The sequence below is a fragment of the Ursus arctos genome, unplaced genomic scaffold (assembly GCF_023065955.2).
Source record: "Ursus arctos isolate Adak ecotype North America unplaced genomic scaffold, UrsArc2.0 scaffold_8, whole genome shotgun sequence".
NCBI classification, from domain to species: Eukaryota; Metazoa; Chordata; class Mammalia; order Carnivora; family Ursidae; genus Ursus; species Ursus arctos.
In genome coordinates this window covers 8,729,510-8,757,384 of record NW_026623100.1, presented here as the reverse complement: position 1 = coordinate 8,757,384, position 27,875 = coordinate 8,729,510, and the positions used below count along the sequence as shown (strand labels likewise).

The 27,875-nt window shown below is 43.9% G+C and overlaps 1 protein-coding gene across 1 annotated transcript in view; it reads left to right on the top strand.

Annotated features, from left to right (window-relative positions):
- NPAS2 (neuronal PAS domain protein 2) overlaps positions 1–27,875 on the top strand; it is a 154,625-nt gene that overhangs the window by 74,942 nt on the left and 51,808 nt on the right. Inside the window, exons 3-4 of the mRNA XM_026488020.4 lie at positions 16,808–16,956; positions 23,608–23,699. Coding sequence (XP_026343805.2) covers positions 16,808–16,956; positions 23,608–23,699 — 241 coding nt within the window. The remainder of the gene's footprint in view (positions 1–16,807; positions 16,957–23,607; positions 23,700–27,875) is intronic.

The window sequence follows — 27,875 nt, the reverse complement described above, 5'->3', positions numbered from 1 at the left end:
TATTTATTTATTTTTTTTGGATGAGATTGGAAATGCTCAGCTTCAGCTCAAAACCCTCATTGTCTCCAGAAAGCACGCGCAATGTTGGGCAAGGTTTCCAAAGCGTTAGGGACTTCCTGGTTTGTTCGGATCGTTTGATCAAGTATTCTGAACCTGGACACAGTTCCACTCTCGGCTGCGAATTCCCGTGTAAATCCGGTGAGTGCTGAGTGGCCGTTGTGTGTCAGAACTGTTTGCTGTTTTCTTGAGGGAAAGTGCAGAAACACAGGCCTTGAACTCAAAAAGGAAACAGTTTGATGGAGAGACCTTTGGAATCCCCGGTTAACGAGGTTCCCAGTGGACCGTTTTGTGGTCCAGTCATACACCTGCATTTCTAATTCTGGTGTGACGTAGTTTTGTGGTGTGGTGTGTGTGTGTGTGTGTGGTCATCCAGGAAGTGCACAGCTTAGAATGAGACAGGCCTGCCTTTGACTCCTGACACTTTTACTTTCTGTCCTCAGACGAGCGATGACACGTCTCTTAGCTGCAGTTTCTTCCTCCGTAAAGGGGGGCGCCCATAGTAGAGACCGCTTGGTAGGGTTCCGGCGGGGATCAAACGCAGCTGCGCGTGAGCCGCTGACACACTGCAGAGGACACGGGGCTCGTAAGGAGCGCTGAGGTGTCGGAGCCCTCGCCGTGGGCCTGCAGCGTTTTGCGGGCGTGAGCTCTGCGATCCTCACAGCAACCCCGCAGCCTCGGTGGTTATTAGCCCCATTTTACAGCCGAGAAAGCCGAGGCGTGGGATCACACAGCCAGGCAGGGGCGGGCGGGGATTCAAATTCAGACATTATTCCCAGTCTGGGCTCCTAACAACCTCCCATGACAGTCAGTAAATGGAAGCCTTTGGTTGACCACGTGCCCAAGGGGGGGCCAGTTTCTATAACTTTGCAGTATTGTAAAGTGCAGCTTTACTCCATTTCTTGAGAGAACGGAACACTAAGAAGAAACTCATTCCTGGTGGCCTCTTCCTTCTGTCCCATATTAAGTGAGTCGTTCGTCCGCGTTCATTGCAGGGACATTATCTCCTACCGGCTGGGAAGTTTTGGTTCCATAACGGTGTGCATTTTTGTTGCGGGAGGGAAGACGGGTAGTGAGATTAGAGCCGTTGCTGCCTTTTATTAGTAAGAACGAAGAGTGTCGGTCAAAAGGAGCCAGTTCTCGAGGTTCTCTTTAGAGTGGACACCGGCTTGCACGCACAAGCTAAAGTCGGAAAGGGGGAGTTCCAGCACCACCGCCGAGAAGCCCATACGCTTACCCGTGCAGAAGCACGCATTGCAGAAGGAAAAGCCTTAGCTATCAGGAGGCTGCTCATTTCTCCTGGTTCCCCCAGGGGTAGGGTATCAATGTGGACCAATGACTGAGTCCATTCAGTTACCCTCCCGTCAATATTTGTTAACTAAGTAATGTCCTAAGCAAGTGGGAGGAAAAAAAGGAGGATACGTAGCATTAACCTGGCCTCAGAGGGCTTAGGGCAAGTTACAGAGCATTCTGGAAAACAGGCATAAAGGAAACATATCCTGCAGGGTCTGTGATGATCAGAATTCATAAACTCTATTTCTCAGCCAAGGGCTCTTTCATGGAGAGGAATATGGTTAAGAGGAGGAGACTGACCTCGTTTTATTGTTTCATTTCTCTGGATGTGAATTCTGTGGGTCTGAAAGGAAACGCTGGTCCGATCCATGAAGGTCAGAGCCCACTTGGAGGACTCCCCCTCCACGCACGCTCGCTGAAGCCCCTGAGTGCAGGCTCAGTGCAGAGTGAAAAGCCTGGCCCTGTTCACGATATGTCGATGTTTCCAGCTGGAGTTGATAGCGCTAATTTTGCTGTGATTTTCCTTCATAGGCTCTTGATTGGGAGTTATGCACTTCATCGTAAGCCCCGACACGGGGGGGAAATGGCAGTAAAAAATGTTTGAGACTTCCTTTCTGTTTGTTTTATTTGGTGATTAAGGCAGCAGCCGGCATCGCAAGAACATAGAGGTATCAGGACACACGATTCATTTATATTACCCTGTAATTTCCAGATGAGTGATTCTGTATTCCAAACAAAGGGAAAAAGTAGAACCGTGCTCGCAGGCAGAATGCTAATTCTTACTGTGGCCCAGTAAACAGCAGCATGGAAAAGGGGCCTCCCACTATTCGGGGCTCTTGGCTTCTACCCTGGTGGGGTACTTTGGTCGGCTAAGAAGAGTTGTCAGAAAGAGAATTGTGTGCCTGGTAGGCTTAGAAACTTGGGAAAGTCCTAGCCCAGGGACACCCAGAACCTCTCTGGGAGCATCTGAGGCAAAGAGGAATTCACTAAAAGCCCTTTCAATAACTTCCATAAATTTGAAGTTGAAAAAGAGTGTTCCAAAGTCCACCATTTTGAAAATGCTTCTTTTCTGCAGGAAAAGCTAAATATTCCTTTGAGAATTTCAGTGACAAGTTGCTAAGGCTTGTGCTCCTGTGAAATTCTCTGTGTGTGACCATTAAATAAGAATCACTGGAAAATTAGGCCAGCTTCCCATTTGGGCCTTGACATTTTCTGATAAGTCCGGTTAAGAGTAAAGATGTCCCTGTTACAGCTCAGGAGAAAAGAATAGTACCAGCTGAGCTCAGTCATCCTTCGCCAAGTCCCTGCAGTAGAAAACACTCCAGAATTCTCCGTGAGGCGAGGCAGCCCTAGCCTGACCCTTCTAGTGCCACATGGGGTGACTTCTCTCTCCACACACCCAGGTGGCATTCTGTCCTTGAACCGAGCTCCTGAGCTCAGTGGTGTCCCCAGCCCCCACCGTCTGGGGGTGCAGGACACTGCCTGGCTTTGGGACATGAGGAGGTGTGCACCCGTCCCGAGGACCCAGGCCTGAGAACAGGAGGGGACTGCGCTGACCTTAAATGGACTTTGCTTTATGCCAGAATTTCCCAGAATGGGAAGCACTAATCTGAGGAAATGCCCCCAAAAACAAGTTTGGGCCCTGCTGTTTACTTTTTCTCCCTTTTGAAGAGTTTCAGGGCTCCTTAGCACATTGAAAGTGCTAAGACGGCAATTAGCAAATAACCCAAAATCTGTTCCATTTTATGGAACTGTGAATTTTAAAAATTATCTGGAAAAACCCCAAAATTAGTAACAACAAAATAATAACCTTCTCTGGCCATAGTCCTTTTTTTTTCCTACATAATTCTTCATGATTTTCCATGGAAGACCCTTTGTCCAGTACTGTCTCATATCAACTTTATTCCCATCATTTTTGCACGTTTTCATACATATGAAAAAACACCAAAACAACATTTGAAAAATACTGAAATGTTTAAAGAAGTCAATAAAGTTCATTTATAATCATCACAGAGAGCCGCTGCTAATATTTTGACATATTGCCCGTCTCGTTTTTCTACAATGCCCACCAAATTGTAAGAGGAATCCTCTTATAAAGTCTTTGTTTGTGTGGTTTCTCAGACCCTCGTTGATTCTTCGTGGAAGTTAACCTTTCGGGGGTAGGACTGGCTTACTGAGAAGGAGATGTAAAATTTACGTCATGCCTGTGAACATTGCCTCGTCATAGTCGCCTCCCCGGATGTTGGCAGTGAGCACCTACTTGCTCTATTTCAATTCCACAAGAACCTGTGATTCCTTCCTCAACCACTCCCTCCGTTTCTGGTTCCCCAAAGCCTTTTGTGGAGACTTCAAGAGAAGCCTAAGACCCAGTCCTGATAAGCATTCTCAGACAGGTTCATTTTGCTCGGTTTATAATTCTCCACTTTGAGAGGCCTAGTCTGCGTGCTGATCGGTTTCCGTCTCATCCTATAACGTGGAACTAGTTAGCCCAGTTTCAATATGCCAGAATTCCTGGTCTAGAAGGAATCTCGGGCATCACTGAGCCTTTGCCTTAGGCATTAACTCTCCTGCGTATCTGCGGCTGTATAACAAACGTCTCCAAAATGTATAGGATTAAAGTGACAGCATTCATTTGCCCGTGGACCTTCAGCTTGGTTGGGCCTAGCAGGGAGTGCTTGTCCCTGTTCCCTGTGGTCTCAGCTAGAGCAGCTCAAAGATGGTGGGTTGGAGGGGCGCCTGGGTGGCTCAGTCAGTTGAGCGTCCACTCTTGGTTTCTCTGGAGTTGTGATCTCATGGGTCATGGGATCGAGCCTGCCTCGGGCTTTGCACTCAGCCAGAAGTCTGCTTGCGATTCTCCCCTTCCTCGACATGCATGCACGCACGTGCTCGCACTCTCTCTCTCTTTCTCTCTAAGATAAATAAATGGATCTTAAAAAAAAAAAAAAAAAAAGATGGTGGGCTGGAACCACCTGACGACATGCTCACTCCCACGGCTAGTGGTTGATGTAGGCTATCAGCGGGGACTGTGGCTTCCCACATGGAGGTGTGGCGGCTCCCTCACAGCCCGTGACTGGGTTCCAGGGCAAGCATTCATGGGTAAGAGAGCCAGAGGGGAGCTGCGTGTCCTCTTCCTACCTGGCCTTGGAAGTCAAGCAATTCCCTTGTGCTGTATTCTATTCCCTAGACGCGAGTCACTGAGGCCAGCCAGCCCATGCTCAAGGGGGGGGATTAGAACTCATCTTTTGATGGGGGGAGTTTCAGAAAATTTTTAATTCTCTGGTTTGAAATCACCATCCCAAAGTCCTCACTATTTTATAAGAGGAAGCTGAGCCCTGTGGAGGTGGGAGTGCCTTGCCCACTCTCTCCTGGCATAGAGGGCAGAATCAGGACGAGAGCTCACATCTTCTGGGGATTTGTCTAATGCTCCTTCAGCTAAGCTGTACCATCCTGATTCTCTGCTACCCCAACCACTCTTCAACTTCCAGTGGTGCCCGTATGCGTGAAAGTAATATGCCTCGTAAAATGCCTCTCGCCCGTCCCCATGGAGCCTCTCTGTAGGCAGAAGTTACTCTACATGGAACTGCATACTTACAGACCTATCGTTATACCTATTACTCAAAAACCCAGCTGCTCTTGGCAGCAAGGGCAGCCCACTAGGGCTTCTATCACCAGTTCCGGCCACTGCCTTCCAACTTTAGTGGGTAGCATTTGATTTTTTCAGCTTTTACTCCATTTGGCCAACTATGTGTGATTCGGAGAGCATCTATTTTTTCTCATCAGCATGTTCTAGCTACTCAGTTAACAAAACTAGACTTGTTGGGGCCAATTTAAAGATGGCCACCTTGGGATTAAACATCAGGAAGAGATCCTAGTGTGGAAGTGTGTCAGGTGTTATGGAGAGTGTCTCACTGGATGCTGGAGAGGCTTCAGCAGGAGACTCCCACTAGCCCAACCTGTCTGCTCATGAAGTAGATTAAAAGGAAGAGTCCGCTCGTGATGATAGTAATTTTTTCCTCTTTTCACTGACTTTCTCTTTATTCTTGATCTAGTTCACAGGTCAGGAGTTCTGATACAATGATTTCTCATTTCTTCCCTTTAGGGAGACCCAGGATTTGGGGTGACATATAAAACGCACCTGCACCACTGTCAGGTGTGCTTGTGGATTTAGAGAGGGCCGAGGACACAAACCTACAGGAGAATGTTTGCATTCACCTGCCTGCTCAAACTCCCCCTTCCTGCCATGGGGCCTCTCCTAGGAGGATAGGACATGAGCTGCTTCCTCCCTGGTCTGTGCCATGCTCTCCTTAGAAGGACTCGCTCCCCATCCCAGCTATAGCTGTCCCTCTTGAATAGTTGAGTGTAAAGCCCTGTCTTGCACACTAAGTATCCACACCTGTGATCGTCTCCTCACCAAGAAGGGGGGAGAGAAGCATTGAGCCTGGTTTATAAAATATGCCTCATGAGATCCCCCAACAGAAGGGCCTTCAAGATTCCACCTATTGGAGAAATGAAAGAGGGGTGCGTTTGTGTGTGTACGTGTGTTTATATGCGTGTTCCCCTTCCACAACACTTGACCTTGGAACCATGGTCCTCTCCCACCTTCCCTTCTGCAGTGCCTCTCCTTCCTTGAGTCTTCTTGATATACCATAAGCACGGTCACCTCATAAGAAAGCCACCTGCTGCACTAAATCTCATTTAGCTTCTGAATTGCCAGTACAATATTCCTGTGGAATTCCAGAGCTCTGGAAGCCTACACTTCCGCCCCTCATACCATGTGCCCCAGCTAGGCCAGTATGGGTGCCCAAGTTACCCATAATGGGTAGGGAGAGTAGTTTTATTGGCTTAATAAACTCCATGTTGATATGTGGTATAGTTTCCTTTTGATACTTTTTTTTTATTATGATATGTTATGTCCTTTTGATACTTTTTTAATGTTAGATCCCATCAAGGTGATACACTCATGCCAAGGGAAGGAGGACCTGTCCAATTTATCTGTAATTCTCCTTGTTTTCCAAGAGCCACCCCGAAATACGCTTAAGAGTCTATTATAACTATTGTCTAGCTCTCCCCTATTTACTTTCCAGCATAAATGCTTTGTTTACAGACCCTGTCATCAGGGCTTCAGAATCTATGCTCCTCCCTTTTGATCCCTATGAGTCTTTGACATACTCACTAAAAAAGGTATGAAAAGATATATGGATATTCTGGAATTGAGTAAGATGGAGTCAGTCTACTCCATCCTGTCCACCACACTGAATACAGTTAGTTATAAAACCTAGGTGAAATATACGTAATAGCTATTTGAAGACCCTGGAAAGTATATAGTAGGAGGCAGACTAGAAAAGTATGAGAATTTGAAGTACCACCGAACTGGTATTTTCCTCCCTCCAGTACCCCCTAACCTAGACTCAATGCAGCCAAAACCCAGAGTGGGCATCTGTGCTGACAGAGAGGGGACCTAGAGAAGCCCTCTAGTACCGTGTGGGGAGCAGGAGCAGGGTCTCTAACGCTCAGACTGATCAAGGGGAAATCTGCCCTCTCTTGTTCTTTTCTCCATGTCCTTGTACCCTGTAAGCAATCCTGTGATAGCAGCAGGGGTAGGAGCAACAGTAACAACAGGGATCCATAGGAAACTTGAAATGTTGAGGGAAAGGAATCTATCTCTCTGAGTGAAGGAACTATAGTTCTAAGAGGGTGGGATGAATCTCTGTTGCTTCTTTCTTCCTCTCTATCTTTCTACTGCATGACCCCAAATAAAGGTGCAGATGTAAAAAGTGTGAGGCAAAGAAGAATTAAGCAAAGAACCAGCTTTCTGGCCAGAGGAACAAAAAGGGAGCCATGGGAAAGTACTAGGCAGAGATCTGAGAAGAAGGAGCTCAGGAAAGTGACCATATGAAGAAGGCTATGAGATCCTGAGCTCACCACCAAACTGAATATGCACGGGTCTGACCTTAAATAGTGTACCATAGCCTTTCAGATCTGAACTGTAGGATAGACCACCACCCAAAGTCCAAGACCAGCCACATGGGACAATCTAAATAGCACCATGGATTTCTTATCAGAAACCATGGAGGCCATCTGGTAGTGACACAGTGTTTTTTTTAAAGTTGAAAGAAAAGAGCCATTAGCCCAGAATTCTAGATCCAGTAAAAATATCCATCAGAAATGAAGGTCAGTGAAGACATTCTCAAATGGAAAAAAAAAAAGTTTTTTTATCAGTAGACCTACTCTAAAAGAATTGCTAAAGGAAATTTTTCTAACAAAAAGGAAATGATACCAGATGGAAACTTGGGATAAGAAGAGATATAAAGGAAGAGTAACAGAAATGGTAAATATCTGGCTACATAGAATAGATAGTCTGACATTTGGGAGAAATAACATCATCTAATATGATTCAGCGTATGTAGATGAAGTGCATAAGATAACTACAACATAAAGGGAGGGAGGATATAGGAAATTGGATGGAATAAACTTTCTACATTCCACTTGAAGCGGTAAAATATTCTAAGTAGGCCCTGAAATGATAAATTTTTGTATTATAATCCATAGAGTGATTACTAAGCATTAAACAAGGAACTGTAGTAAATAAAAACACAATAGATAAATTAAAATGAAATACTTTCTAAATTAAATAAGATGAAATAAACAACCCAAAAGAAAGCAGGATAAAAGAAGTAGGAACAACAACAAAAAACAAAGAATGAAGAATAAAAAAAACCAGAAAACAGATGGTAAAACGGTACACCCAAATCCAAACATATAATTACATTAAATGTAAGTGGTCTAAACATACCAACTAAAGAGATTGTCAGAATGAATTTTTTTGATGACTTAACTATATGCTGTTCACAAAGTATTCACTTAAAATATGTTGATATAAGTAGGCTCAAAGTAAAACTGTGGAAAATGATATACCACACAAACATTAATGAAAAGAAAGACAAAGTGATTATATTTATATAAAATAAATTTCAGAGCAAAGAAAATTACCAAGAATAAAGAGTGACATTACATAATGATAGTCAATTTATCAAGAACACATAACAACTCTAAATGTGTTTACACCTAACAACAGAGCTTCAAATGCATGAAGCACAACCTAAAGAATTGCAATGAGTTGAATATGCTTATCTCAGTAATAGAACTAGTGGATAGAAAATTCAGAAGGGTTTAGAAGAACTGAAAAATACAATCAACCAACAGGATCTGCTTGACACTTATAGACACTCCACCTGACGATAGCAGAATACACACTGTTTTCAAGTACCCATTGAACATTCACTAGCCAAATCCTGCTTCATAAAATAAATGTAAAGAAGTCTAAATGAACTGAAATTAAATTGCAAACAGAAAGATGGCAAGAACAATATCTCTAAAACTTGGAAATTAACAGTATGGCTTCTAAGTAATTCAAAGTTTAAAGAGGAAGTCTCAAGGAATTTTAGAAAATATTTTGAACTGAACAAAACTAAAAATACAACATATCAAAATTAGTGGGTTGCAGCTAAAGCAGTGCTTAGAGGAAAACAGCAGAGCAAAATAAATTCGAAGCAAAACAGAAGAATGAAAATTTTAATATAAAAGCAGAAATCAATAAGATTGAAAACAGAAAAATAATAGAGAAAAACCAAAAGGTGATTTTAAAAAATCAATAAAAATGGTAAGCCTTTTGCAAGAATGACCAAAAAGAAGACACAAATTACCAATAGCAGGAATAAAAAAGGAGATATTTTATGCATTCTTCAGATATTAAAGGGGCCAAAGGGAATACTATAAACAACTGTATCCACATAAATTTGACAACTTAGATGAGAAGTACCCATTACTCAAAAACCATAAGCTACCAGAACTCCTACAAGATGAAATAGAAAGCCTGAAGTGTCCCAAATAAAGAAATTGAATTTGTAGTTTAAAATCTTCTGAAAAAGAAATCTCAGACCCAGATGTTTCCACTAATGAATTCTGCCAAATATTAAAAGAAAAAATATCACTAATTCCACACAATCCTTTCCAGAAAGTTAAGGAAATACTTCCCAACTTATTTTCTGAGACCAGCATTACCCGGGGGGGGGGGGGGGGGGGAGGGGAACAGTACAAGAAAAGAAAACTACAGACAAATATCCTTCATGACACAAATGTAAAAATCCTCAACAAAACATTAGCAAGTATATATGTGTGTGTGATATATACATACGTCATATATACATATATGTAAAATACATCATGACCAAGTAGAGCTTTATCCAGGGATTGCCAGGGTGTTCAATATTCAAAAGCCAATCATTGTCATCCATCAAGTTAGGAGGGTAAAGAAGAAAAACCAAAACCATATGATCATATTCAATGAAGCAGAAAAGGGGTTTGACAGGATTCAACTTGTATTTTTGTTATCAACTCTCAGCAAACTAGGAATAGGAGAGAATTTCCTTAACTCGATAAAGGGCATTGTCATAAAACATACAGCTGATATACTTACTGGTTAAAGATTGAATGTTTCCCCCTAAGATGGGGAATAAGACAAAGGTACCTGCTGTCATCACTCCTGTTCAATGTCATACTGCATGTCCTAGCCAAAGCAATAAGACCATAAAAGAAATGAAAGGCATATTGATTGCAAAAAGGAAATAATGCTTCCCTTATTGACAGATGGCATGTTTGTATATATAGAACATCCCAAGAGACTTAGCAAAACAAACAAATAAAAAACTCCTATAATAATAAGTGAATTTGGCAAGGTCACAGGATACAAGGCCAACACACAAATCAATCATCCTTCTGTAGGCCAACAGTGAACTATTAGAAATAAAAACACAATGCCACTTGTAATCAATCCAAAAAAATGAAATACTTAGGTATAAATCTAATTAAACATATGCGAGATACCTACGTGAAAATTGCAAAATGCTCATAGTAAAACTCAGTGAAGACCTAAATAAATGGAAAGAGGTATTGTGTTTATGACTGGAAGACTCAACAGAATAAAGATACCAAATTTTCCCAAATTGGTCCATAGATTTAAAGCAATTCCAATCAAAATCCCAGCAGAACTCCTTGTAGATATTCACGAGTTGATTGTAAAAGGTCATGGAAAGGCAGAGAAACCAAAATAGTCCAGATGATTTTGAAAAAGAGGAATAAAGTTGGAGGAATCACATTGTCTGATTTTAGGTATTATTATAAAGCTGCAGTATTTGAGACAGCACAGTATTGGCGGAGGAGTAGGTCCACAGGCCAATTAGAATAGAGAATCAAGAACCCAGAAATGGACCCACCTACATATGACCAACTGATTTTTGACAAAGGTTCAAAGGTAATCCCATGTAGAAATGTCTTTTGTTAAATGGAGTTGGAACAATTGGACAACCACATACAAATAGGCGTCAACCTAAACCTTACATATTATAAAAATAACTAGTTCAAAGTGGATCGTGAAATGTAAAATGAGTAGAACTCCTGGAAGAAAACACAGGAGAAAATCTCTGTGGCCTGCAGCTGGGCAGAGGGCGCCCAGACCGGACACCAAAGCACAATCCACAAAAGAAAAAAATTGCTAACTCGGACTTCATCACAACGAGAAACTTTGGCTCTGTGAAAGACACTGTTAAGAGAATACAAAGACGAGCTGTGAGAAAATATTGACGAATCATACGTTGGACAAAGGACTTGTGTCAGAATATGGAAGGGACGCTCAACACTCAACAGTAAGGAAACAAAATGCCCGATTTAAAAATGGGCAAAAAACATGAACAGATGCTTCACCAAAGAAGATATACAGATGGCAAAAAAAAAGAACATCATTAGCCATTAGATAAATGCAAATTTAAGCCCCAACGAGATGATACTGCGTATCTCTTAGATTAGTTAAGATTAAAAGTACTGACAATACTGACTCCCCTTGCGGATGTGGGACATCTGGATCACTCCTGCATGGCTGGTGAGGATGTAGGATGGTAAAGCCACTCTGGAAAACAACTTGGCAGTCTCTTATGAAGTTGAATGTACGTTTTCCATAGGACCCATGTTTACTCATTTCAGAGAGCTGAAAACTTGTGTTCACACACACAAAAAAACCCGTACACAAATGTTTACAGCAGCTCTATTCATAACCACCAGAAAAAATGGGGAACAACCTGAATTTCCTTCGCAGATGAATGGATAATCCAGCTGTGGGACACCCATACGATAGAAAACCTGTGCTCGGCACTACGAAGGGGCTAGGTACGGATAGGCACAGCGACCTGAATCAATCTCGAAGGTACCCTGTGGGTAGAAGAAGCCAGGCTCGGGGGCTATGTGCTGTATGGTTGTATTTCTGTGATATTCTCCGAAAGAGAGCATGGTGATGGAGAATAGGACAGGGGTTGCCTGCACTTACAGGTGTGGAGAGAATGACGGAGCTTTAGAGAGAATTCTTCTTGGTTGTGATCATGGTTACATGAATTTATACACATGTGAAAATGTATAGAACTGTACCCAAAAGAAAAAAGTCAAGTTTTCCGTGTGTTCATTTTGAGAGTAAAAATGTTAAAGGTATATATCATCAGCACTACTTTTCCTTAGACAAATGAAATTCAGGTGAGGCCCCTCTGCCTCTCATCCCCACTTTCCCCCCTGTGCTTCTCACAGGGGGGTTGGTTAGTACTGAGCTGGGGAGCACAGCCCGTAGCCTTGCAGGGCACCGTGGTACCGTGCCCGACCACCCTCACCTCTCCTCCAGTCTCTGCTCACTTCTCCCTGAGCTGGGTCCCTCTCCCCTGTCTCCTGATGTCCTCACCTTTTCCCTCCCCCAGACTGCCCATCAGTACCCTGTCCCGGACTTATCCGAAAGCTGAGACCAGATCGCGTGTACTGGCATTCGAGACTCTGTGGTTGGCCTCGCTCTTTTTGTCCTCTCTCTCTCTCTCACTTTATTCCCCACATGTCCCCAGCTGTCCTGTCAAAGCTGACCACTCGGTCTTCCTTGGTTGTCTCCCCATCACTGCCCACCCACCCCTCCAAGCCACCTCGCATCAGCCCCTCTCCTGAGGGCTTCCCTGATCCCCTCACATGGCTGATCTCCTTCCCCTGTGAACTCCTTTGGCAATTTGTCTAAACTTGTCACCTATCCCTTATCACATCGCACCTGATGTGTGAAGAGCATCTCTTCCTCTAGACTCCACGCTTTTTTTAGTCGGCTGATTTTAGTTGATTTTCTGCAGTATTCTTCCCTGAACATAAATACCATCACCCTATTAGCATGCAATGCCATTTTTCTGCAGAATATGTTTAGTTTCTGCACTATAACAAGCAGCCAGAATTTGTCACTCTTCGTCCTGTGCTCCCAGAGCACTGGTGCATAGCTCCTTGACAGATACCTTCACGATGGTTCTGGAGGGAGCTGTGGGAGACAGGAGAGCGCGCTGCTTCACAGCACAGGCACCCAAGCCAGCCAGCTCCACCATTTCCTAGTCACATGACTTCAGTGAGTCATACAACGTCTCAGTGCCTCAGCTGCTTCATCTGTGAAGTGGGAATTATAGTATCTATCTTAAGGGGTCATTGCAAGGATAAAAGTAATTAATATATGTAAAGCATTTAAAATAATGCCTGTTACATAGCAAGTGCCCAACAAATGTGTCTATGTAACCATTGTCCCTTGAGGGACACCAGAAAAGATCACCGGGGGGGCGCCTGGGTGGCTCAGTCGTTAAGCGTCTGCCTTCGGCTCAGGGCGTGATCCCGGAGTCCTGGGATCGAGCCCCACATCAGACTCCTCCGCTGGGAGCCTGCTTCTTCCTCTCCCACTCCCCCTGCTTGTGTTTCCTCTCTCATTGGCTGTCTCTCTCTCTGTCAAATAAATAAATAAAATCTTTAAAAAAAAAAAAAAAGAAAAGAAAAGATCACCGGGGGCTTTTTGAGCCCTGCGTTCAAAACCAAAGGGTCAGGTTTGTATCAATGTGTATTTAGTGCACGCGTGCACACACACACACACACACACACCCCTTCCCTTCCAGCCCTCCTCTCTCTCTCTCCCCCACCTCTTCAATTCAATAAGAAGAAGACAAACAACCCGATTGAAAAATGGGCAGAAGATTTGAGTAGACATTTTACAAAAGAAAATATATGAAACAACATGAAGCCTGTGAAGGGGTGGCCCACGTCATTAGTCATCAGAAAAATGCAAATTAAAACCACAATGAGGAAACATTGCGTGCCTACAGTGAGAAGACACTAACAGTACCACGTGTGGACAACCACGTGGAGGAACACAAACCCTTGGAGACTGCTGGTGGACACGCAGACACGGTCCAGCCACTTGGCGCAACATGGCGGTATCTAATCACAGTGAACATACATTTAGACTATGAATCCTCAATTTCACACCCATGTATTTACCCAGGAGAAAGGTGTGCCTGTGTCTACACAGAGACATGGGTGTAAATACTCAGAACAGTATTATTCTCAATAATTCCCCCTGAACTGGAAACAACCCAAAGGAATACTAGTCAGCCGTCAAAAGGAATATTAATGTACACAACAACATGGAGGAATCTCGAAAACTTAATGCTAACTGTACGTTCAGGACTATATGCTGTCTGATTCTATTTCTATGAAATTCTAAAAACGGCAAAACTAAAGTGACAGCGGATTAGTGATTTCCTGTGGCTGTCATCGAGGGGAGATCAACCACGAAGACGCAGGACAACACCTGCCAGGACGAGGGAACTGGTTCGTCTCTGGGTTTTGGTGGTGGTTACACAATTACCAAAAGTCATCAAACTGTACACTTAAAATGGATGGATTTTATTGAATGTAAATAATGACGTAAAAGAAAAAATCAAACCAGAGGCTGATGAAGTGTCTTTCAGCTGGTTGTCCCAGTGCCTTACGCGTGGTGTCTCGGGGCCTGCCAAGATGACCTCCTTGTTGGAAATAAGGTCATTCGAGGCTCATTTTCTTTCTCTTGCCTCCGAGCTGCAGTTCCAGCTGACATTGACCGATTTCCAGTGGGCACCATAGTGTGTCCCAGGCGGAGGCTGACGGAAACAAGCTTGTGTTTCTGTCACTAATGATATAAGCCTTCATCGTAGTCTCTGCCAGCCCATGTTGGTTGTCATTACACCCATTGAAGAAGAGAACAGAGTAATAATGAGCTGGGTGTTTTCGGCTCACAAATAATTTATAATGGGCAAACTAGGACAGGAACAGGGCTTTTTTTGGCTAAGGAGGCTGCATGTCACTCTTTAAAATCTAGGCCAAAAAATTATTTATAATGCATAGACAGTCACTCAGAAAGTTAAAAGGCTCCTTTCTTCTCTCCCGTGTGTTTGAACATTATGCTTTTTACCCTAGACTCGCAGTAGGCACCTTGGCATCTTCCTTGGACGCCGGCGTCAGTCCATGACTCTGAGAGCACGTATATGAGGGTGGTTACTTGGCGAGGAATGAGGCCTTCGTAGAAACCCCTTAAGGGTGGTCAGGTCCTCCCCCAAATCCAAGAGGGTTAGGAACGAGGGGAAAGTGAGGAAGAGGAGATCCTTACGGACGGGCAGTGATCCCACACTGTGGGCAAGCTTTGAAGAACTGCCTCAGGTGTTATCAGGAAGGAACCCAAACCGAGATACAATCAGCAAAGGATGGCTTGTCAACAGGTGTGTTGACATAAAGACAGGTCACGTGTCCTTAGCAGAGGCAAGCAGAGTGCTTGTGGCCCCTGTGGCATCTAAGAAGAGGATACTTGCATTGCGTCCCTGTGTTTGCAGGGCTGTTTGGGGAAGCAGAATCTTTACTGACACTGATAGCCTGTAGTTACGGATACCCACCCCAAGGGAGGTGAAGCCCTCTCAAGGGAGTTTGCTGAGTTGTCACAAGCCACACATGTTGGCCGATAGCCTCCTGATAAGCAATCGGCTGCCCTGGGCACCTTGATGCCAGGCCCCGGGGTCCCTAGAGCAGCAGGGAGACCCGTTCGCCAGGCCCCGCAGCTCTGGCTCCTGCTCTCTCAGCGAGCTGGCTGTGGAACTAGTCCGTCCTGGATGAAATGAGGGAGGTGGGTCAACTCTGATCGCCTTTGACTAAGGTGACTGTTGCTACGGGGCTAGTCCCGTGGGGCAGAGAGCCAGCCCCTGGTCTGTGGTGTGTCATTAAAAGTCAAGACCTCTAGAGTGGTGCTGCTTCCCTGACCTCAGGGTGAGGGCAGGCTCCTGCGACACATGCTGCTTGTTTGGCTATCTAGCAGAACGGTTCCTGTAGCCGTGCTTTCCTCTCCCAGTTCCCGAGGATCCCAGGCTTCCTCAGAGGTCCCCTCCCTCCAAGCCGAGCAGCTCGACTTTGACTCTGTGTAGATGTGCGGTGTAGTGTGTCATTTTTTTAAATAGACTATTTTCTTTTACAGTAGTTGTAGGTTCACCGAAAAACAGAGAGAAGGTACGGAGATTTCCCATACATCCCCTGTCCCTATGTACGGACAGCTCCCTGTTAGCAACAAGCCCCAGTGGATACAATGGAGGAGCCTACAGTGACACGCCGTTATCCCCCGGAGTCCAGAGTTCACATTAGCACTCACTCTTGGTGTTGTACATTCTATGAGTTTGGACAAATGTAAAATGACGTGGATGCACCATTATAATACACGGAGGAGTTTCACTGCCCTAAAAATCCTCTGTACCCCGCCTGTTCATCCGTCCCCACCTCGGTCCCTGGCAGCCGCTGATCTTTTCACTGTCTCCATAGTTTTGCCTTTTCCAGAATGTCATATAGTTGGAATCATGCAGTATGTAGCCTTTTCAGATTGGCTGCTTCCACCTAGTAATATGCATTAAGGGCTCCTCGTGTCATCTTCAAAAGGGTTCATCTGCTCTAAGCAGCTTGACAGCCATACACATTCTCTGTCATACGTTGGCCCCGGGTCGAGCACGGCTTGCAGACATTTTTGTGTGGGGGGTTGTGACTTGTCTCCCCACAGGATGATGAGCTCTGGGACAGAAGCCAGGACATATGCCCTGTGTGGCATGGCTCTCTGCCAGACACTCAGGGTACCTGGTTTCCCCTTGTAACTTGATGCTGAGGGCTGGGCGCTCTGGGCTGGAGGGGACATGGTTAGAGCCTAAGGAAGGGCTATCAGCGCAAAGCCCTGTGGGCTGCAGCCATGTACAGAGCATGTCATTTGCTCTCTGAAGTTTAAAGCTGCATGAAGTCAGAGTGAGCAGCGTCTGGCAACAGAGCTAATCTGTGTAAGATTTTGCATCTGAGTCAGAACTTACTTATTAACGCTGTCTGTCTTTGTGGCCAAGAGTCTGGCAAAACATTTTTCTATCCCCATTATCCAACTCTGAAATGTGGCGAATGTTACTTTCCCTGAAAGAGTTCTGATAAGACGATTACAACAGAACACACTCTGATAGAAAATACCTCTATTTCATAATAAAGCCCTTATGAAGTGGAACGTTCCAGTAACCTGTGTGTTCTGTGTTTACAGAGCTTCTCGAAACAAGTCTGAGAAGAAGCGTCGGGACCAGTTCAATGTTCTCATCAAAGAGCTTAGCTCCATGCTCCCTGGCAACACACGGAAAATGGACAAAACCACCGTGCTGGAAAAGGTCATTGGATTTTTGCAGAAACACAATGGTAAATGTTACGTTTCTCTCCATTTTTATTCCATTCCTGTCCTTTTCATTTGGCGATGACTTGACCAAGCTGGTGTTCTGCTTGGTTCTCTCTTTCCAACAAAGCCAATCTCATCAGTCACAGGCTTCCTCTTCAAAGGCTCTCCACCCTCTTTAACATCCCACCTCCAGCAGGTTTGGGAAAGGATACTCACCTCCCAGATTGTTTTATTAGCCAGAGGAGAGAATCCAGAGCCGCCTCACAGGTAGCACCCAGCCTAAGTGGAGTGGCATTAACAGTGGGAGTATCTTGATGAGAAATGTCTGCAGCAAGCATTTTTCATTCAGTTCTGAAGAGAGGCAATGCCCAAGAACTCATTTGCCACTGGACCGGAGTGGACTGGTTTCTCCCACCACCTCCGCCAGGCCCCTGAACTCTTTGGCCTTCTGAGCCACACCATGGGAGAAATAAATTGAAAATCAGTAGTTTACTTACTGTCAAATCCATTTTTTTAATTGAGATATAATTCATGTGCCATAAAATTCGGCATTTTAAAGTGTATATAATTCAGTGGTCTTAGTATATCCAAAAGGCTGTGCCACCGTTAACACTAATTTTATCATCCCATAAACCGGTCACTCCCATTTCCCCTCCCTCCAGATCCTGACAACCGCTCCACTACTTTCTGTCCGTCTAGATTTGCGTGCTCTAGGCATTTCATACAACTGGAACCATCCGATATGTGGTCTTTGGTTTCTGGCTTCTTTCACTTCGCATCTGTATTTTAGCAAGTACTTGTGTTTCAGTCCACATTACAGCCAACCGTATCTATTGTATGGCTATACCACATTTTGCTTAGCCGTATACCAGTTGATGGCTTTTGGGTTGTTTCCACTCTTCAGCCGTTATGAACAATGCTGCTGTGGACCTTCATGCACAGTTCTTTGTCTAGGTCTGTATTTTCTTTTCTCTCGGATATATATGTAGGATTAGAATTGCTGGGTCCAGTGGTAACTTAAGTTCAACTTTTTGAGGAGCTGCCAAACTGGTTTCTGCAGTGGCTGGACAGTTTTATACTCCCAGCAGCAGTATATGTGGATTTCAATTTCTCATCCCCACTTACCACTTGTATTGTCTGGTTGAATGTGTGCGTGTGGTGTTTATTACAGCTTTCCTAGGGAGTATGAAGCAATATCTCATTATGGTTTTGATTTGCATTTCCCGCCAAATGAATGATATTCAGCTTTTCATGAACTTATTGGCCATTTGTACATCTTCTTTAGAGAAATGTCTATTCAAATCCTTTGTCCATTGTTTAATTGGATTATTTATTTTTTTGTTATTGAGTTGTAAGAGTTCTTCGTATATTCTGGATACTAGACCCTCATCAGATATATAAAATTTGCAAATATTTCCCCCATTCTGTGGGTTGCCTTTCACTGTTTACTGATGTCCTTTGAAACACAAAAGTTTCTAAGCTTGAAGTCCAATTATCTTTTTTTATTGTTGTTTTGTTTGTCTTAGGTATCTTATCTAAGAAACCATTGTCTAATCTAAGGATATGAACATTTACATCATTCATGTTTTCTTCTAAGAGTTTTATAGTTTTAAGCCATAGATTAAGCATCAAGCATATAAGCTACAGGGTGAGCATTTAGGTATTTGATCCGTTTTGCGTTATTTTTTGTATATAGAGTAAGGTAGGGAGTTGAAATTCATTCTTTTGCATGTGGCTATCCAGTGATCCCAGCATTTCTTTCTTTTTTAAAACTTTTTAATTCTTAAAGAAAATATACAAATAGTAACTATACAGTTGAATTACTTATCACACTGTATATTAGTAAACACAGCTGGGAAACCAACACCCAGGTCAATAAATATAAGCTTCCCCGATAAATGCTCCTTCCTTCCGATTACCTCTGCTTTCCCTAGAAGTACTCTCTATTTTGATTTCTAATACTAGAGTTTCCCTATTGGGACCTTATTCAGATGGAATCACAGATTATAAGCACGATGTTTATGAGGTTAATCTGGGTTCTTCTAGTGATGTGGCTGGTTCATTTTCATTGGTATATAGTATTTCATTATATGAAGTTACCTCTTGAATCTATCCTTGAACTTACGTCTTTCTCAAATAACCCACTCACCCTTTTTACGTTTTTCCTTTAAACCCTCTTACCTCTTAGCACTGACCACCCTGCCCTGCTGCTCACCCGTGGATGGTACTAAAAAAAAAAAAATTGGAGAAGAGTTAAGAGGGTTCTGTAGATATTAAGAAGCAAGAAGAGCAGAATTCTTCTTTTTTTTCCTTCACCATGACACCAAACATAATAAAGTCAGAAATGTCAGGTTATTGAGGAGATAATTACGATTCTTCTGTGCTTACAGTGATGCTTCTCTTTCATGGAACGTTTTCCTAGACAAGATGATTTCATGGAAGAGGGCACAGCTAGGACATTAGAAAGTTTCATTATACTTGCTGTTCTTTTATTATTTCTTTAATAATTGTATATACCTATTAAAAAGATGACAGTAATGATATATCCTCCTTCTTTTTCTTCCAAAGCTGCCCAGGGGAGTGTAAAGAATATGTTAATTGCTTTTGTTAAAAGTCAAGGAAGAACAATCAAGCAGGATTGGAATAAAGCATTGCAGCAGTTTTCGATTGCCTTAATAATTTAATCAGAATGGTTATGTTTCCTAAATAATGATTTGGCCAAGTGAAAAAGCAGGTTGGTTCGATTACCAAGATATTTTGCACAAATTACTCAAACTAGGTCAGTCCACTGAGAAGCAGGACAGCTGTTAAATAGGACAGCTGGGATCAAGTTCATCAGTGTGACATTTATGCTGGGCTCTGTCCGCTGCAGAATCGCAGAATTGTCAAATTGGGACCTGGGAAGGATCAGTCAGCAGAAATGCAGCCTCCTCACACCAGGAGCGCCCATCTTCATCTCATCTTTTTTATAAGAGGAAGGCCTACTTTGCACAGCCCCCTTAAAGGCAACTCTGATCACCTGAGGATCTCACTCACCCTCTGTGATTTTATATTTCAAAGAAAGCAGAAAATTCATGGTTGATTTTATGGAGAAATACAGTAGTTGGACCAAAATTTTGATTAAATCAAAAAATAAAAGCAAACAATAACTTTAGTTATAATCCAAATAGACATGAACTCCACAAGCATCCACAGTAGGGCCAAGAACAACACAGTCAGCATGTATTCAGGGCTCACCGTGAGCCAGGCAGGCATTGTTCTAAGGACTCTTGTATGGGAACGCACGTGAGCTTCACAGCAGCTCCTCTGAGTTAGTATCATTTCACAGATGAGCCAACCAAGGCACAGAGATGTTTGGCCACTCACCCAAGTCAGACAGCCAGGGTGGTGAGGAATCTATACAAGGCAGTCTGCCTCCAGATCCCAAGTTTTTAATAGGACACCACGCTGTTTTTCCACAAGGCATCATTCACGGAGCTCTTGAGGATATTTGTATCACAACTGCGCTCTAGCTGCCCATTAGTGTAGCCATTTAGCCTACGGGACCTCCATCTTGGCCACCCATTAGAATCACCTGAAGAGGTTTTAAAATACATATAACTGGGTCACACCTCAGAGACCAATAAATCAGAATATCCAGGGGTGGAGCCCCAGTGGTGAGCTACAGCTGGCTCATCCTGACTTGCAGAAGATGATTGTTAGATTTTCAGGAGTTTTGCAAGCCAGTTGACAGCTTAAAATCAGCCATTATGTGAGTATTTACACTACAGAAATGGGAAAACACTATAAATCAGGGCTTTTTCTTCTCTTTTCTTTTCCTTTTTCTCCATCTCCTTCTCCTCCTCCTTCTTCTTCTCCTTCTTTTCCTTCTCCTTCTCCTCCTTCTCCTTCTTCTTCTTCCTTTTTTTTGTAGGGAGGGAGAGCCTGTTACCAGCACACTACTGGGTGAGGCACAAGCATCTGTATTTTCAAAGCTCCCCCAGGTGATTCCAGTGTGCAGCCAGAGTTAAGAACTGTGGATTTGAGACCCTCAGTTTGTTTCTCATAGTCCATAGTCTCTCATGCTTTATTCCACCTTCTGATTGGATAGACCGGTGATGAGTAGTAAGGAGGGCACGTATTGCATGGTGCACTGGGTGTTATACGCAACTAATGAATCATCGAACTTTACATGGAAACCGGGGATGTACTATATGGTGACTAACATAATGTAATAAAAAAACATTAAAAAAAAAAGAACTGTGGATTTGGACATGTCTTCTGCCTTCATGATTAGGAAGACCACATGATATGTAAGAAAAGATGATTAGGTCTAGGAAGTCATTATAATTCTTTATAATGACTCTTTCCTCAATAATCTTTCAAGCATCCCCATATTCTCATATTGGAAGACAAATCTTGATCCTCTAATGGACACATATTCTTTTTGAAGGAATCCAGATCAAAATGAGAACCTGAGCATGTTTCTTTGGAGATAAATTTTGTGTCATCAGTGTCTGTTGGAAGAGATAAATCCCTAAATTATGTAAATAGCAATGTGTATTGCGCGTCCTTATTCACATCCGCCTAAATGTTACTTCTACAGGACCAGGCTGACCTGCACGCTTTCCTCTTCTTGTGTGAATCTCGAGCCAATATCATGGGAATTTCTTCCAATATCAAATCATAGTCCTCCTTCATGCCACTTCAATTTGTCTGCGTTAGTGGATAGGGGCTGGGGGCGGGAGGAGACGCTGCAGCACAAAGAGAAATGTCTCCGGTGGACAGGGTAATATTAACCCGGCTTCATAGAGAGTTTCTGCCCATTTCCCAGGCTTTTCTTTGACCACACATAACCCAAAGACATACGGCTTCTTGTTCACACCTACCAGGAACAACTGGGAGGTGAGCACTCTAGGGCACAATTACGATTTACACTACAGTAGAATTTGGGGTTCAGCTATTAATTGTAATGTTTTTCTTCAAAGAAATGCTTCCAGGTGGTTTTGCTTCCCTTGCTATTTAGAAACTGCTGTCACCACACCTCTTTGCTGACCCTGCCCTGTCACCTGTAGCTTATGAGATTGGTCACATCAAATGCCAGTGGAGACGTGATTATAACCCTAAACTTCATTTCCCAGTTTAACATTTTTTTACTTGCCTTAAGACATTTTATCTAACATATATATTTTTAATATGCTGCAAAGTGAGCCTGAACTTCCAAGGACTACAATCAAATTGTTGAAATACAGAGTGAATGAAATGGCTGCTCTCAATATTATTACGCTGGTGTTTAGAATGAATCTAAGTCATACTAAAGGATCTAAAGTTACTTACAGAAAAGAAACGGGCCTTTCATTTTCCTCTACCATTAAGTTGAATGAACCACTATCTAAATTCACTCTGGACTGCTGAGGAGACTCTTCTCCTGGAAAATTAATCTGCAGCTTGATCCTAATGGTCAAAAGAACATTACATGAGTTTATGTGTGGGGAACAGGGCAGAGCATTTATGGCATAAATTTATTAGCATGGCCTTGGTAGATCTCTTTTCTAAGTGGTCAAGCTGTGGCAACCATTCGAGGAAATGAGAGTTTCACCCTCTCGTCCTTGCCTCGGCTGGCACCCCAGAATGAACCCTGGTCCAGAACTGTGTGCAGCACCCTCCCTCTGCTTCCCAGGATGCATTTCACCTTGTGCAGCCTCTGGCCACCGTGGCGGCAACAGCTCGTCCTTTCAAAATCTTGGAGGAAGAAACCATCCCAGTAGCACCAAGAAAATAATCCCTAAAGAAACCTCTTACTACATAAAAAGGAGCAAAATGTTGGTGTAGATGGAAGATCAACTGAAGGAAAAACATATATGTGATACAGCCTTTGAGCTATCTGGAATAATCTTATTGGAGACATTTTAGTAATAAACAAAATACACTTTCAAAAATGCGAAAGAATTCGAGTATTTAAGGAGTCCTGTGTATTCCAGTGACTAGGGAATTGACAAACATGAATACCACCTTCAGTACAAGGTAGTTACAGAGACAAGCAAATTATAGATCAGTCCAGAAAAGGTTTGAGAAGAATATTCTGGCTTTAAAAGCAACTAAGGAACATGTATTTGTCTGACCCGTTGTACTTCAGTACGTGGAAATGCTGGAAAATAGAATGACATTCTGCAGGACATTCTGCATAGACACGGGAGGTTATTTACTCCAAGCCTAAAATGTGTCTGGAATTTTGAAAATCCCAGATCTCTAAAGTGTTCTGCTTTGCCTTGACCATGAAGAGGCAGCTTAGGACCGTGTCCCGCCACCAGCCCGGTCTTTGTTCCCATTGCCTTGATAGGTGGCGACTGCCTAACTCCCAAGTGCTGACTGTGGGCTTCGTCGTGTCGAAATTCAAGGGCATTGTGCTCCTGCTACTGGCAGGCACTACAGCCCCACGGAGGGTGGAGGACTCTTCTCCTGAAGCCTCATTAAAAGGGTGTGAAAACATCCAGAGACGCCTTTAAGCCCATTACATCCAAAGTTCTTAGTCCTTGGAAATCAGCCTAACCTACTTGCTTATCCTGGCTTCTTTAATTAAACACCGCAGAAGTTGACACAAAATTACATAGAAATAAGTGGGCTTCATTTGTTAATTCTAATCCCAAGGTGCCTTTGACTATAACCGTTTATTTATGTTTTTTGGTTTTTTTTAGAAGTCTCAGCGCAAACGGAAATCTGTGATATTCAGCAGGACTGGAAGCCTTCATTCCTCAGTAATGAAGAATTCACCCAGCTGATGTTGGAGGTGAAATGCACTTTCAAATTAGCTTAATTGGTTGCAAATCAAAATGTAGCTGCTTGTTCCAGATAAGACCCTGTGCTCAAGTAAACAGCTGTCCTTGACCCTGTGGAAAGAGGTCTTGAAACAGACACCCCTCGAAGCCCTGCATGCTATTGCTTATTTTTTGGCTACTGAGTTTGGCAGTATAAGCAAGAATCCCAAAACTGGATGTGAGTGTGTGCAGGGAGAGCCCGCTCATGGTCTCCCAACTAGAGGACACCCAGTGGGGACCCAGGAGGGACAAGGGTGCAGGTAGGTAGAAGGAGGGGAAAGAGGGAGGAAAAAGCGCATCTCTGCACTGTCTTTGTGGCTCAGAGTCTCCTCTTTAGCATGCAATGACTATATGATTATATGTTTCCCTTAGTAGAACACATTTTGAAAACAAAAGTCTTCTTTTAAAGTTAGGCTTTTAACTTGAGCTCATATTACATCAACATTGCATGTGGGTGTCTACCATAAGTGACCCTGTGCCTCTCCACCCAGCACACGCCCTTTCTGGGCTGAGAAAGATGCTCACATTTCTCCCTCTAGAAAGTTAGGTGCCCACACCCATCTGCAGGGCTGTATTTGTGGAAATCTGGCCGAGCTGGGCCAGTGGCCTTCTTCAGTGTCCTGTGTTTACATTTGGGTGAAACCCATCCGTACAGATGAGGATGAGTGCCTATAAAAACACGTGGCGGGGTGCTCTGACGTCTCAACTGGGGAGTAGGCTGGGAGTGTACGGACATGACAGTGGAAGGAGAGAAGGCTCCAGACACGGACGTCTGGGCCCTTGACTTAGAAGAGGAAACCGAGACAAATGAGTTCAGCGAAAGGAAGTTAGACGCTGGCTACATGTCAGTGGTTCCTGGCAGGGTTTCTGGAGAGTGGCTTCTTTCTATATCTCATCTTAGGTGCGTGTATAAGACTGATGTAAACTTTAATTTACATAGATTAACTATGCAGAAAACAGAAAGTACTGGAGTAAGAAAATGCCAGAATGAAGATGTCCAAATATTATGAAATATAAGCGCATTAATGATCATTTGCATAAAATGAAAGATACTTAAATCTACATGTGAACTATATTTAAAGAAAATACAGAACTTTCTCCAGAAGCAATGCATTTTAAGTATGTTAAATTTAGACCAGCTTGTGAAATATAATGTTGAATTAATGCATCATTATGCTACTTTACATAAACCGGTTTATCTTTTAATTCTTAGGGACAGTAGCTAAAACGCGTAACCCTAGAACACCCAGCCGCTTTTTAAGAGCCTGTAGCACACACTTCTTTCCCCCCGCCCCAACTGAGTTTCAAGATATCCAAAGTGTCTGAGGAAACAAGACTTTTATAAAGTTAAAAATGGATACATATTTGGGCTGAAAGGGAGAACTGAGATTCAAGAGACTGGAATTTCTAGAAAAAGAAGATTTTCGATTTGTATGTATATTCCTTCGGCACATTCCCCGGCTCCCAGTATAGACTCCTTGAAGCAAATTAAAGGACTCATGCCCGATGAGTCCTGTACAACAAGCAGGCCTTCTGGGCAAATGGCAGCTTTGGGGAGCCTGGGAAACCCACCCACTAGGACTCCTGGTTTATCTCTGTTTCAAACTTCTGTTCCAAGCTGCTGCTCTTCAGGAAACACAGACCTGGTGATGAGTAACTGCACCTCCACTGTCTTCTCCCGGATGGCCTGGGCCCCGTGGGGTCCCCCACATGACGAAATTGTCACCATTTGCCACTAGGCAACTTCTTACTCCTGTGTGTCCCTTTCCAGCCACAATATCTCCTTTTCCAGAACCGTTTCAGGGACTGTGAGGAAGTCAGACGCCATGTCTTGGTAACCGTGAGGTGTCCGTTTTAAGTCAGGACAGAGCCCGTCAGGCCCCAGGGAGCTGCACCACCAGTGCCCTCTCGACGTGAATCCCTCCTCCATCCCAGACTCTGGGAGTGTGCGCCCATGGTCGTGGGGTTTGAGAGAACAGAAGTGCCGTGGCTGCATACCAGCCAGGCGGGTACGGTGTAAGTGGGCAGAGATGATGGCTACAAGCTTCTCAACACGTTGACTCAGATGAAGGGGCAGCGCTGTTGACTGGCCATTAGGGAGTTCGTAGCGTTTCTTCTGAACTGTATTCAGAAAAGCGACAGTGATCTTTTTGCGTAGCCCAGAGGTTGTCCCTGGAAACACAAGAAGCATCAGAATCAGGAATCGGCAGAAAGGGCTGTTATCATTTCCTTCTGGTGTGTGTCAGGTATAAAATGCGGTCCGTGATGGCATTTTTGGCATCCCTGAAGCTGCCATCACAGTCAGCTTTACTTTGTGACTTTGCAGTCAGTCTGCTGAGTCCCTCAGATGGTGCTGATGGAACCCTCCAGAACCCCAGCAAGTGTGCTCCAAGCAGTGACTCAGCACACCTCTTGTGCATGTAATGGGAGATGCCAATAAGCTGATGAAAGTTACCTTCCATCTATAAATACCTTCAGCTTTTTAACACTCACATGCTTTACAAATCCAAGAGGGGCTTGGGCTCACTGAGCAGGAAGATGATTTGGACTGCTTCTCTTTTTCCAGGATGCTGCCCTGCTTTGTGCAAAAAGGTCTAGCTGACGTCCTCAACAGTGCCCCCACCTCTTAACCCCCCCCCCCTTAGGAGGGCCACAAATAGAAATGAAGAAACCGTTAGGAAAAGAAACAAAAGGTGCCAGGACGTACCTCTGGGTTCACCATGACCCATAAATCTTATTCGGGATTTCTCAACCTCGGCCCTGTTGACGTCTCGGACCTCATCATTCTTTGTTGGGGGCTGTCCTGTGCATTGTAGGACGTTCTAGAGCATCCCTGGCCTCTACCCACTAGATGCCAACAGCACCCACCCCAGTAGTGACCACCAGAAATGTCTGCTGCCATCAGTAGATGTCTCCCAATGAGGGCGGGAGGGGCAAAACTGCCCCCAGTTGAAAACCATGGATGTAACCCAAAAGGATGAGGTCCCCTTAAGAAGCATGCTTTAATATATTTTTCAGTCTTAAATCCTGCAATATGTGAGTATAAAATAATAAATGACCCTAGCGTTCGTTTTCCTGATAAGAGAGCTCTCACTCATCCCGGCACCATGCACTGAGTGGCCCGTTTCCGGTTCCTGTTGCAGTGCACTTAGCTACACCCTCCCGACTGAAAGAATTAATGCCTCTTTGGCCATGCAGACTTCCGGTAACACCCTGAGAGGAGCTAGCTGAGTGCATACAAAATGTTTCCAGAACCTTCTAAGCACGTATTTCAGCGTGGCTTTTTTTTTTTCCCTTAAAGCTGAAAAATTCTCACACTCAAGGAAGATGTTGTTTCCAAGATACAGTCAGTACAAAGTGATAGGTTTACAGTAACCGTCCACCCGAGCATATTACTCCCCCAGACACTCGTTTTCCGGTGAGATGGGCTTGTTTTCCATCTCTTCCGGGCACCCGTACAGCCCGTTGCCAGGATGACCCCACTCACTGCTGAATTACACAGTCTGAATTCTAGAAATCAACTTTCAGATGTGTCTTACGAAAGCATCGTGAGCATCCAGTAAGGAATCTAAAAACAAAACAGAAGTGTCTGTGAGAAAACATGAACGGCCTACATCCTTTCTTGTCTATCAGAAGCACCTAGAGCAGCGTGCCTCACACTCAGCAGACACTCAGCACGTAATGTGAATGTTCTCTACAAGCAGGTCCTTCGGGAGGTAGTCCCGCTGTAGCAATGAGTGTAGGCAGAGGTCGACCCTGACCGACGGGGGTTAATGCACCTGTTGGGTCCGATACCTTCCGGTAAATGTTTTCCGCTGAAGTCAAAGCGATATTGGGAGTCAGGGGATGGGAACCATAAAATATCACTGACATCTTCTTAATGGTAATTGTGATGTTTCTGATTCAGCCCAACAGGATGTTTACCATTAAAACTACATAGGTAATTTCCATGGCTACATTGAGTTTTAGGATACCAAGGGGTGAGATTTTCCAGGGAGCCCTTGAGTGCTTTCGCAAACCCTTTGCCTGGGCTAGACGAATTCTGCGTACGAAACGATCCTGTGTGCAAGGCTGAAAAGTGCGGTGAGGTTATTTGTGGAAATATTCTAAGAATTACAAAATAAAGTCAGTGTCATCACAGGGGATCC